Raw genomic sequence first — 13,647 nt, forward strand, 5'->3', positions numbered from 1 at the left:
ACGAATTCGTAATTAAAATGATCAAATACGAATCAAAGGATCTATTTAAATTTTGAACATTTACGATACGAAACGGAAATTCATTTATAGAATTAAACACCAAAAGAATGCGTACATTACGGAAACTGTGTCAAAACGGAAATAACTTTAACGAAAGTTTCGATGTATTTTACGATCAAATTACCGAACGAATAATTAGAAATAATTATCCGTTCAAAAAATACGCAAATACTGCATGGGTACTATAAACATTTATTACGTCACATAAGTACAATTGAACACCAAAGGGTTCTAAATTATTATTTTTTGTTACGTTATTAATACGTTTAAATTAAAGTCGCTTAAGGCTTTACATATTCATAAATAATTTACTCTTGATTTGCTTACACAAATACATACTCTCTTAAATATATTTTACTCTCTGTACAACGTATGTACAAGTGTATGTATATATAGTATATATGTATACATATCACAATCATTTGCTCAAAATTCATACATTCGTACCGCGTTCGAGATAGAATAACTTTGAGGCATCGTATTGATAATTCCAATGAAAAATGTTACAACACGATCAACGAGGTGAAATTGATTAATTGTGTCTGAAATAACATCTGAGTTGACTACGGCACATGCACTTTCGGACAATTGCATAGCCTAATGGAACAGATTACATTGAAATTCGATGAGAGTCAGTTGCACAAAACAAATTCAAGTCCAAACAATTATTAGTCATCGTAAATTTTGCAGAGTCTGCAATATATCTCCTTATGGTATGTAATAGTTACCAAATACTAATAACAACTTTGGTACTGTTACAACGTTGAAATCTATAGTTCGATAAAGATCATTTGTTCGAGCAAGAAAATTTTAGCTGAATAATGTAGCCGCTCAGCTGTTGCCATTTGTGAAAAACCAAATCGTTTTCTTTTTCAATTTTTCTTAAAGGCTCAAATCACACTTATTGTCAGCTACAGATTAATTTTTCAAACAAACGGACCAATCATTAATTACTCGTAAAAGCAGCGATTCACTTCGTTATTAATTTATGAGATTACATCAGAATTTCTGTAAACATTAATTGATATTTCGAATAGTAAACAGAATAAATAATTACAGTTTTGTATATAATACTTCGAGAAAACGCTATACAGTGATTTGATTTACTGTATCAGGAATCGATAAAGTTTGCATTACTGATAAGTTTTAGGTCAATGAACCAACCCTACGATTCACTACTTTGAATGTTTCTTTTTTTTTGTTTTTTGTCTTTTTTTTTTTAAGTGAAACTACTTTTCTTACGACCATCGTACATGTCACGAATTTTGCTTTGTGTTACAGAAGCATATTATTTCTAGTTAGATTTGTAACTTATATAATAAACGTATTGTACTACCTGCATTCAGTCTTTGTTGATAAATTAATTAAAAGTCATGGAAATCATTCTGTACGTTAAACTGTAAAATTAACTAGGAACTACAAATAGGATAAAAATATTTACTTAATCTGGGTCCCGATTTCGTGATAATTTCAATCTGCCTTTCTGTATTTATGATTTCATCATTTCAAATTAAACGTTTATTACCATTAGCATTCGTATTTGTAACTGTATATATTGGGCAGCTGAGTTAATTTTGCAATACATCGCTGCATCTAGAAGCTAAGGAAAAATTGTTTCGATTGTAGAAAGTACAAGTTTCTGAGAATACTATAGTTCCAAATTTTTATAACCGACAAATCTAATTTTCGACACACAGAGAATGCATAAAAATCTGAGTTAACGTTCAGACAAACCCTGATCTTTCATTTCACGAGTCAAATTGATGTAATCTTTTCATTTGTCAAACAGTTTTAATTCCGTTTAAGAATAGCGTAATCATTTGAACATTTGCTTCTCTCTTGAGCTTTGTGACTGATATTAATTGTCAATGATTCGTCATGGCAGTATAGAAATGGCAGCTTCTTAAGTGAGACAAAACTCATCTTAAACGAGTGAAAACGGAGACTAATGAGACATCCATTAGTTCCAAGTTGAAATTAAGATTCTCTTCATAGAGTTTCTTGCGTAGTAGAGATATTCACACCTGGACGAAGTAATATGTTGCAGACAATACCTCACAGTCGTTTCGCAAACCTTCCTGTAGTAACTCTCAGGTTAATTTTCTTTTAGCGAAATCTGATCAATTCCCACAGCGTCAGCTCAGTCACGTCAATCTCCTGAACTGGACGATTTACCACCGTCGAGAGTTTGTTCGTACAGGCAAAGCGCACGGTGAACAAACTCGTACTGTTCTGCCGTTTGAACCATACCTCCTCTATCATACCTAAAACGGATGATTTTTAAATATACTTGCAGGTGTAATATTTTCTAGCTACACGGGACATTTTAATTCAATCTAAATCATGTTTCAAACCTCATTTGACATAAAATGCCCAGAACATCTACATTCCCGTCTCGTAATAATTGTATCATGCCCGTTGCTAAAGCTATGAAACATCCAGTCCGTCCAATTCCTGCGCTGCAATGAACAACAACCGGTCCTGGTAGAGAGTTTACTTCTGCAGCTAAACTAACAAGAGTATCCGCAGCTTCGGGTACAGCATGGTCCGGCCATGAATCAAACCTAGAATCATTCATTAATATTACAGCAATACATTACAGTCAGAATAAATTTATAAGTAATTACCAATAATGCTGCACATGTCTCCTTTCTCCTTCGTATCTGAGTTCTAAATCTCTGATTGCATAACCGTCTCTGGTGTCAAGAGAAGTAACAATAATAGTGAAAGGTCCAGTTTGGATGCGACTATTATTATCCAGCGGAAAATACGCTTCGCATTTTGTTTTAGCGGCTTCGTGTAACTTTGTCATCATAACAACCGCGGGAACTTTTTCTGCCCAAACCATTTTCCAAAAGTCCCCTACCGTGTGAGCCAGTGGTCCCTGTGTTGCAATGTAGCGGGCATCTTCTCCGTCGTAGCCCTGTCAAATTAAACGAGTAACGGTGCAAAACAAAATACACAGAACTTTTAAATTTGACAGATCTCGTTTTATTTTATACATACCCGGACGTAGTTGGCATTGATATAAGTTGAAAGAGGATCGTCGGAAGAACCTGGTAGAACTACTCTTGACTGCGGATTTGGTAATACAGAACAGTATCTATTTTTTGCCCAAGATCCATAAATATCTAGTTCCTCGGGCAAATTAAGCGGTACTTCCCAAAATTCTTTGTGCAGCAATGTTGGATCACTGACGGCCTTTTTAAGTTGAGTTCTTGATAGAACATTTCCAGCACTCAGCAAAAATTCTTCAGCAGTACACTCACGAGTAGGTGTAACTACGTGTGGCGGGCTTTCGGGTGGAGGTGCCAATTCTATAGTCAAACTTGCGCTCGAACCACGCCGTTCCAATAATCCTTTGGCTTTTATACGTATAGGTTCTGGTCTGCGTTCCGGTGTTGCCACTGACATTACCTACGAAGAAAAACATTTATTACGGATAAGAAATTTGTTTTTACGGTCTAAACGTTTGAGAAAAATACCTCTGGTAAACCAGTAACTGCTCGAACAGATTGAATAGATACAGATGGCTTTACGGTAGGTTGATGTACCCATTGACCTTCGACCGATCCTTTTGTAGCTTTGACAAGCTTGTCGGAATGACACACAGCACCTTCCTCTACCAGACCTCTCCTATCACCATCTTCTGTATCTTTTTCACACGACATTTGTTTCCGCAGCCATAACAAAATCTACAAACAATAAAATGTTTGTAGATCGTTTAATTTCGACAAATTTTATCAAATTTATTAAAAATAAAATTCGACAAAAATAATATCTTACCAAGAATGTAAAGACAATAGCACCAGCGATGGCACAAAGTGCTACGAAGAAGGGTAATTGCCAGTCTAGCCATGATAAAGTTGCAGTGGAACGTACCTCCTGTCCTGCACGGGTACTAAGTTGAGCTGCTTGCAAATCCATTCCAGCATCATCCAGTCCCGTTATGGACTGCGGGATCCTAGATGGAACAAATTTGTACGTTTAATACAATTTCCAGTAAACGATAACACCGTATTAAATACAAGTTTAACCGTATACCTGTGATGAGATCGAGCAGACATTCCCTCGGTAGATGGCAATAAAGGGATAGGCAGCACTGTATCTGTATGCCACCTTTGTTCGGTAATTAAGTAAAACTTCTCCAATGAATCCGAATTGTCATCGTTACCCGAGATGTCATAATAGTTTGCATCATTTACATAGTGATTAGTCAATGGAGTACTCGTACCTCCTGCAAAGGAAACGAACGTTACGGATCGACCGCTCGAAACGAATTAAACTTTTCTGTAATATTCGCTTCAATGTTTGAACTGTATATTTAAAGTTTGGTACCGATGGAAATATAACGGAATCAACTTGTACGGAAAACTAAGCGAAATTTATCGCTCTACATAGTAATACGGTGTAACGGAATACTAGTTTCGACAAATGTAAAATGTTCTTTGAAAATATAACGTAACAACGTACACATACGCACACAAACGTAAGAAATAAATTTACTTTATCTTTAAAATTACGAATGCATCTTTAAGATGTCGCAACACTCGCGTAACGTTACACGTGGAAGCGGATATAATTAAATCAAATTTTTACCAAACGAATTCAGTTACACATTTTATCGACGCAATACCAAACACTTTCCCATTGCTTTCATCGACAACGTATTCTACTTCACGACAATGCCGATCACGATTCTAGTCGTCGGAAAAAGATCCTCGGAAATCGGAGGAAACGGCTTTCGTGCCGTTACACAGGAAGTAAACATCGTGCGTTAATTTTATGAACGGAGCCACCAAGGAAATTCCGAAGCGGGGAAGGGTAACAGTGTAACGAGCAGATGGAGTATACACCAATTCGAAGAGTGCATGTGACAAGTGGATGAATAGCATCGTTCCAGTCACAGACACAACGTACACGGTCGCGTCTGTACACGCACCTCCCATTTACACACAGGCGCGAAAACAACGAACACAAATAAACTACATCCTGTTTTCGGAGCGTGTGTACGCGGGCAACAGAATGCACAGATCGGCACCGTGATACGAAGAGCGAAGAAGAAAGATCCTGTTGTTAAAGACTCGATCCGATACCTTTGGCGAGGAGCACGCACGCCAGGAATACGAGGATCGTTCTGTTCAAAGTGAAAAACAGCTTGCGATTTGAAACTAGCGGCTGCGTGGACGTGTAAACAGCCATGTCGATGTAGCAGAAGACCGAACGGTCTCGTCTGCGCAAGCCTCTCGTTCGAACTGCCGAAGACGCCGTTCGGGTACCCTGACCTGGGCTTCGGTTCGGCTCGGCCTTGCACTCGGTTACGTGCGGGAGGAAATACCAGCCAATCGGCGAGCAGGCGCACGCAAACCGGAGCCAATCCCGTCGACAGTTTACTATCAGCGCCGAGAATACAGCGGGAGGGACTCAAGGTGAATGAAAGCGAAGCACGTGCAACTAATGATAGTAAAGCGCATTCGGAATCAAGTTTTACGTTTGCCCATTGAGACCAAGTGAGAAGGTTATTCCGTTCCAGGCGACCAACGTATCTCCGTTTCGTGTCGTTTATTTCGACGGACGCGTTCTCACGCGGACAATGTCACACGCTCGCTTAACGGAAGTACCATTTCTAACAAACCCGCCAATGGCCCGAAAACCTCTCAACAATCCTACGGGGCAATCGCGCGCATCTTACTTCCAAGTAGCCGGAACACGAGACGGCCGGAGAGAGACCGATCTTTCGGGATTGATCGTTCGCGATTATTCCGCCGCTACTGAAATAAAAATGTTGCAATCGCAACAAATGTCTAACTGTGGGAACGTTTCTAGGTCACGGATATCCGTCACGGTGGTTGACATTAAAAGAAACACCTTTATGTTGCGGTGATGCATCCCGAGGATGAATCATCCTGTAGGCTCGCGGCATGAAATTAAAGTTTCGCGCGCGGAAAAAAAAAAAAAAAAAAAAGAAAAAAAGGAAGAAAGAGAATGAAATAAAAGTAAAGGGAACGAAACGACTCGAAATTGTTAGCATTGACTGGTGTTTGAATTACCGTGAACTAAAATAACGTCGAAGCAACGCTTCATGTTTGCGCAAGTGTAATAGAGCATTGCGTATTTTTCCATCCAGAAATTGTTAAAGAATTGTAGTTCCTCGTCGGTTTTCAGACACATAACGTTGCCCGATTAATACACACACACATACACATATATATATATATATATATATATATCTATATATACATCTATGTACGTATATCCAATGATGAAACGATCTTCGTTTATCTCGCAGCTGGCTACGTGATGCAAACCACGGTATTTGCGTGATTTTGCTCGCGTTAAGCAATTTCGTGCCGTTTGTATTTGTTTCGCTCTTTATCGACGCGGTATTGGCGAAATCCTCGAACAATATTCGACCGAACGGGAACGTGGACGCCCGTCTTACGCGTTTCTCAAGAATATCTCGGTGATTCAGAAAACCGGATGTTGCCCATTCATCCCTGCCATATGCCCCCGACATCCAATATTCGCCTCTGCCCAATTATTCTCTTGTTCTGTTTATATTTCGTCTATCGTCTTCGTACCACGAACGAAAAAGTAACCATCGAATTATCAAAACCGTTCACGGTGCTGTCCAGACGATACCAATCATTCGAATTTATTTATCATTCTTTCTTTACTCCGATTCGTTCGATCGATGTTCGATTCGTTCCCCGTTTCTTCGTTCGAGAACACGCGTGCAGGTTTCATCTGTATCGCTATTACATAAAAAATTCGATCGTTAGCGAAACGGTAACGTTTCGGTCGTAAATCGAACGCGCGTCGACTCGATGCTGTCGATTCAATCGCGAATCGATCGAGTTGTGGATTTCAAGCGCAAACAGTCCCAAAGAACGAACAATATTGCACGTTCGCTTTGTTCGATGTTTAAAAACGATCGTCTTTTCGTGAGATTCTCTTCTGATAAATTCTCCCCCGGTAAATCGAACGCGCGTCGACTCGATGCTGTCGATTCAATCGCGAATCGATCGAGTTGTGGATTTCAAGCGCAAACAGTCCCAAAGAGCGAACAATATTGCACGTTCGCTTCGCTCGATGTTTAAAAACGATCGTCTTTTCGTGAGATTCTCTTCTGATAAATTCTCCCCCGGTAAATCGAACGCGCGTCGATTCGATGTTGTCGATTCAATCGCGAATCGATCGAGTTGTGGATTTCAAGCGCAAACAGTCCCAAAGAACGAACAATATTGCACGTTCGCTTCGCTGGATGTTTAAAAACGATCGTCTTTTCGTGCGATTCTCCCCCGGTGGTGTTCTCGATTGGACGGTAGGCGTGTAGCAATCGGCCGTGTTGCATCGTACAATACTTGTACTGTGTTTCTCGTAGCTAACGTTCAATGAACTCTCGTTTCTCTGAAGCCACACGTTGCCCGCTGATGCCTGTCACTCAACAATGGTAACCGGCTATCATTGTTGTGGCAGCAGCAGCAGCTGAAAAATCAATAACCAACGGTGGCAGAACCGAATCTTCGGATCCCCCGTTGCGTTTCGTCTTTCAACGAATCCGTGTACACGATTTATCGAAACGAGGGCACAACGACGAACGAACGTATCGAATACCGAGTGTATTCGCTGAGCATTCGGGAACACCGGTATCCTCTATCCGCGATCGTACGTAAACGAGTGATCGCGTCTCGTGTTTCGTTTCTTTTCTTAACGAAACGTACGAATCGCGCACAGTGTACGCGTTCTCGTTCGTAAATTCCACGTAAACGCGTTAACCAAGTATACAAACGACACTTGTCACGACGCGTTACCGATCGATCGATACGAACGACGAGAACTGTTTCCGTTTCTCGTTTCGCGATTCGACAGACGAGAGAAAACGAAACGTTCTCCCGCGAACGAGTCGATGCAAATCTTCGATTCGCGCGATGCAACGCGGTGAATGGTAATGGCGTTTACTCGAGTCGCTCGTGATCGTCCCTTTCGTTTGAAATTAGACCAGCCGGGCCTCGAGGACTGATCACGATAAAATGACCGATCGTTTCGCTGGATATTGAAATCACCGCACAATCGATTCCCATTGTTAACGGCGAGACGACGCGAGACGAACGAACGAACGAATGGACCGTTCCGTGCACAGGGAAGGAAAAGCTCCCGCTCGGGACGATGTTTCACCAACGGAGCGTGGAGGATCTGCACGGATCGTAGGGCGGTCGTGCCACTGACTAAATTAGAGCCTCCATTCACCCTTCTGAGGGAGCTTGTGAGCTTTCGTAGGGCGCACGCAGCCAGACACGCAGTTGCGTAAAATTGCGGCCCGCTGATTGGTCTTCGAATCGTAGATCGCGTGGGTGGCGGCGAGCCGCTTTGCGAACGGTTTCTTCCTTTTTTTTTTCTTTTTTTTTCTTTCTCTCTCTCTCGTCGAAAAGTTGATCGAGTTAAGGAACAACTACTCTCGTACGGTAGAAGTTCACGTACTCCCGCGATCAAACGTATTGTAATTAATCGCACGATCCGTCGAGTTACGAAACGGATTACCGAACGCCCACGCGAACATCGTTTCATCGCGAAACGTTGTCCCGAAATCATCGAAACGCGAACATTTTTACAATAACCTACGGCCGTTTTCCGTTGTTTTTCGATCGCGTAGATCGATACGTAGCGATTGAAATTCCAAACTGTTACCAACGGAAACCCCGCGTTCGTACGCTCCAATTGTTTTTTTCTATTTAATCTCTTGTGTACAATTTACGAACGGAGAGTTTCTACTCTTTCGATGCGCTAGGTTGTTCGATAAGTTTCGTCGTTCGATGAAACTTGTTCAATGGTATAATGCTAGGTCTTTCGAGGGACTTTGAAACGAATAATTGGTTGTTCGATAAGTTTCGTCGCTCGATAAAACTTAGCGAACAATTCGATCTAGTATCGTTCGATAAGTTTTATCGAACGACGAAATTTATCCAACAGTACAGTACTAGCTTGCTTAATAAGTTTCGTCGTTCGATAAAACTTATTCAACAATATTGTACTAGGTTGCTCGATAAAACTTATTCAACAGAATAGTACTAGGTTGCTCGATAAAACTTATTGAAAAGTATAGTACTAGGTTGCTCGATAAAACTTATTCAACAGAATAGTATTAGGTTGCTCGATAAAACTTATTCAACAGAATAGTACTAGGTTGCTCGATAAAATTTATCGAACATTATAGTACTAGCTTGCTTAATAAGTTTCGTCGTTCGACAAAACTTACAATATAATACTAAATTGCTCGATAAAACTTATTTAACAGTATAGTAGTAGATTGCTCGATAAAACTTATTCAACAGTTTAGTACTAGCTTCTTTAATAAATTTCGTCGTTCGACAAAACTTATTCAACAATATAGTACTAGGTTGCTCGATAAAACTTATTGAACAATATAGTACTAAGTTGCTCGATAAAACTTATTCAACAGTTTAGTACTAACTTCCTTAATAAGTTTCGTCGTTCGACAAAACTTATTCAACAATATAGTACTAGATTGCTGAATAGTTTTTATCGAACGACAAAACTTATCGAACGGTACTAGATTGAACAGTACCGTTGAACAAGTTTTATCGAGCGACGAACCTTATCGAACAACCTATTATTCGTTTCAACGTCTTTCAAAAGAAAGAAACACCGTTCGCTGGTTAAATACGATCAATATAAAGCAATTGAACACGTTAATCGTTAATCGTTGCACAGTTCGATAGTTAAATCATCCTGTTAATATGAATCGTGTTAGACCCGTTTAACGATCATTTTACGATAATTGTATTCGTTATCGACGCATTGTATCGTTTACGGGCAAAGGAATTCCGAATAAGCAACTGGATGTGTTAACGGTGGCGTAAACGTTTTTTCGCGTACGTGTATCGTTAATACGCGCATTTATCTCGAATCGGTCTATAATTATCGCCGTAGAACGAGGCACGGTAGGCCGTCAGTCAAAGGAGTTCGCCATTCGCACGACTGGATAGGAGCATCTATAAAGTTCAGTGAGCGCTCAATGAAATCTCGTTCAGCGTTTACTATAAAGGCTTCGTCGTTATTCGAGGCGAGTCGATGCCCGCGAACGTTCATCGTCGATAATCCGCTTTCGAAAATTCGCTCGTCGAAAGTTTCATTGTTTCGTACGAGCTCGATTTCTGACCCCTCGAGCGTAATTCACCAACGAGAACTAACGTCGATTCCTTCGAACGTATTTTACACTTGCTGGAAAATAACATCGAACGTTCTCCTTTGACCATTTCGAAATTTCAACGGAAAAAAATAATCCGTTTTCGAAAATTCGCTCGTCGAAAGTTTCATTGTTTCGTACGAGCTCGATTTCTGACCCCTCGAGCGTAATTCAACAACTAGAACATTCGTCGATTCCTTCGAACGTATTTTTATTTGCTCGAAAACCACATCGAATCTTCTGTGATCATCTCGAAATTCCAACGGAAAAAATTGGAGATGGAAAAAATAATCCATTTTCGAAAATTCGCTCGTCGAAAGTTTCATTGTTTCATACGAGCTCGATTTCTGACCCCTCGAGCGTAATTCAACAACGAGAACTAACGTCGATTCCTTCGAACGTATTTTACACTTGCTGGAAAATAACATCGAACGTTCTCCTTTGACCATTTCGAAATTCCAAGGGAAAAAATTAGGGATGGAAAAAAATAATCCGCTCTCGAAAGTTTCATTGTTTCCTCCGAGCTTGATTTCTGACCCCTCGAGCGTAATTTAACAACTAAAACATTCGTCGATTCCTTCGAAGGTATTTTTATTTGCTGGAAACCACATCGAATCATCTTTGACCATCTCGAAATTCCAAGGGAAAAAATTGGGGATGGAAAAGAATAATCCGCTCTCGAAAGTTTCATTGTTTCCTCCGAGCTCGATTTCTGACCCTAAGATCGTAATTTGACAACTAGAACATTCATCGATTCCTTCGAAGGTATTTTTATTTGCTGGAAACGACATCGAACCATCTTTAACCATCTCGAAATTCCAAGGAAAAAAATTGGGGATGGAAAAAAATGTCGACGACTCGAAAGAAACAAAGGAAATTGGTAAAGTTATCGTGGCTATCGCACGACGCGTGGGCGGAGGGGAAAATCACGTTACGTAAAGGTGGTTCCAAAGGTCAATAAACGTAACCGTTGTACACGGTGATGGTAGTGGTAGGTACCTTAATATTTCCTTTTGGAGTGCGGTTGCCAGACAGTCGAAACGACGCCTTCGTCTAGGAAAGTGGTCGTCCGGTCGCGTTGGAAAGCAGAGGAAAAGAGAATAAATCCTAGCGGCGATTTTCTCGATGCGAGCACGTGGGACGCGCGTTACAACGAGCTCTCTTTTATCCGCGATACTCTCCGTCCTCCGAATCTCTCGTACCTGAAATTTCACGGAAATGTGTACAGATTCTACGTCACAGTTTCCATACCGACGAAACGAAAAATTCCGCGTGGAAAAACATTTATACGAATCGTTCGTAACTTGAACATTTTCGCAACGAGTTACGTTTAACGACACGATACGTAACTTTAACAGTCCGCTCGTAGGTTACCGCACGAAGCGCGATCGACACGGTGGACCGAATTGTCGGTAAACGATCATCGATCGCGAAAAAAGAAGCAACATTGATCCCGATCGACGATTCGTATTTCACGAACTCGGTTGCAGCTTTAACGAGAAGATGATACGCGTTGTCCCCGGCGAAGCGAATTAGACTATGCCGAATCGATTTCTCGAGCTCTAGGCGCTCTCACGACGGAATGACTCATGGGAACTCTACCTGACTGTTTCGTTCGATTCTATAAATTCGTGGTCGCGGTATCGTTCGTAAACACCGTGGAACTCGTAATTGGAAAAATTGCGCGTTAAATGTACAATCGTACAAAACTGTACGAAATGTCCAATTCTCGCTGTCGATCGAGGAGAAAACTCGTACGAGATTCGTCGTACGGGATCGATGGTACCGAACGCGTTGCATCGTCGAAGGAAGAATCGATACGCACGAAATCCTCGAGTATACTTCTAGTCGCGTCTCTGCGATACCATAATCCGACGGCGAAATAATTTCGATCGTCTCGTATACTCACCGATTTCGACCCCCGATTCGTTCCTCCGTGCTCTAAACGAACGTCGTACACTCGCCGGTCTGTTGTTTCTCGGTCGGCGAAGTTCGGTCCGTTCTGCGTCCTTTCTCTGGATGCGTGAAACTCGAAAAATGCATCGTTTTGGGTCTCTCGCGTTTGAAAAAGTGGGGAACACCGTCTGGACGTTCCATTCAGGTATTGCCGAGCGGAGATCCCGGATCGATCGAACCCTCGATCGCGATCGTCCGTAAGTTGCGTCTGAATCGTGCGGCACGCGCGTGTCTCCCGCGTTGAAAAACACCGATCGTTCGGTGTCCTCCGTGCACGACGATACACGAAGGTTGAATCGTCGGTGGAACGAACGGTGAACGCGTCCCGATCTCTCGTCGGTAATTTTCCGATACGAGCTCGTATCGCGCGAACCGATCCCTCAACGTTCGTTTCCGTCGACTCGAAGTATCAACGACGAGGGCGGCGAGTGATTCGCGCGACGCCGGCTACTTGCATCGGACGCATCTGAATGGCGTCTGAACGGGTTGCAAAATGACGGCCAACTGCATTCACCTCTTTCGGCGGCCGTGGAGGGTGGCGAGGTGGAGTGCAGACGCGCGCATTCGTGACACGGATACGAGGCGACCCACCTTCCCCTCTTTTACAGTACGCGGCCTCGCTTCATCCCCCTGAACGCCACCCGAGCAGGGTGCTGCGGCTACTCATGGTGTCGTTCTTTCTTCTCTCCAAGTGCAGCCCCCCTTCCCTACCCTCTCGTTCCACCCGCTGCACGGCCTACCCCACGAGCGGCAGAGTACCTGCACACTTTCGAACCGGTCGTCCATTCCGAATCCACGCATCCCCCTCGGCTTTTTCAACGATACGTTTCACGTGTACGTGTGTCCCCTGGACGGAGGCGTGTGCGTTCGTTCGAAAGCTCGAGCGCGCGCTCCGGTCTTTCAGCTCCACCTGTAACCGGGTGTTTTTCACGCTACATTATTTTAGGACGAAGATAGTTCAAGGACAGTTTCAATCCGGCCGCGTCTGGGTCGGAATCGACGAGTTCTCTCGGGTCGCGCGTATTGACCTATTTCAGAGTCGGTTAGGGTAATTCGGTTTTGGAAGCGTTCACCGAATCACTGGGTAGAAAGGTAAGGACGGATCGATAGACGCGGGCCGACTTTTAAAATAAATTCACCCCTAAACGCAAAGCGGATACCTTCGTCGGGGAGGGGGGACGAAGACGGTGGGAAAGGGAGGGAGATAACGCGATAACGGTTTACGACGGTGTCTGTTGACCGGCGCTGTTACGAGTCGTAATAACGAAACTCGGGGTGGACCGGTACGTAATCTCTGCGAACGAACGTCTTCCTTCGATTCGTTCGGTGTTCCAGTTTGCCAGGTTACGTTCACAGTAGGATGAGAAATAGAAAAATTGGAATATAGGATAAATGGGAAAGTTGACGAATTAACGATCGCTCGT

At 42.4% G+C, this 13,647-nt stretch overlaps 1 protein-coding gene across 1 annotated transcript; it reads right to left on the reverse strand.

Annotated features, from left to right (window-relative positions):
• Positions 1-232: 232 nt before the first annotated feature.
• LOC143144663 (tyrosine-protein phosphatase non-receptor type 7) lies at positions 233-5,320 on the reverse strand. Its single transcript, XM_076307304.1, has 8 exons — positions 5,157-5,320; positions 4,105-4,297; positions 3,847-4,024; positions 3,546-3,755; positions 3,067-3,477; positions 2,688-2,983; positions 2,415-2,624; positions 233-2,324 (listed from the first exon to the last, which is right to left on the reverse strand). Exons 1-8 carry the CDS (start codon positions 5,260-5,262, stop codon positions 2,210-2,212), a joined length of 1,719 nt encoding a protein of 572 aa, XP_076163419.1. The 5' UTR covers positions 5,263-5,320; the 3' UTR covers positions 233-2,209.
• Between the last annotated feature and the right edge of the window lie 8,327 nt (positions 5,321-13,647).

Source organism: Ptiloglossa arizonensis, chromosome 3 (assembly GCF_051014685.1).
Source record: "Ptiloglossa arizonensis isolate GNS036 chromosome 3, iyPtiAriz1_principal, whole genome shotgun sequence".
NCBI lineage: Eukaryota > Metazoa > Arthropoda > Insecta > Hymenoptera > Colletidae > Ptiloglossa > Ptiloglossa arizonensis.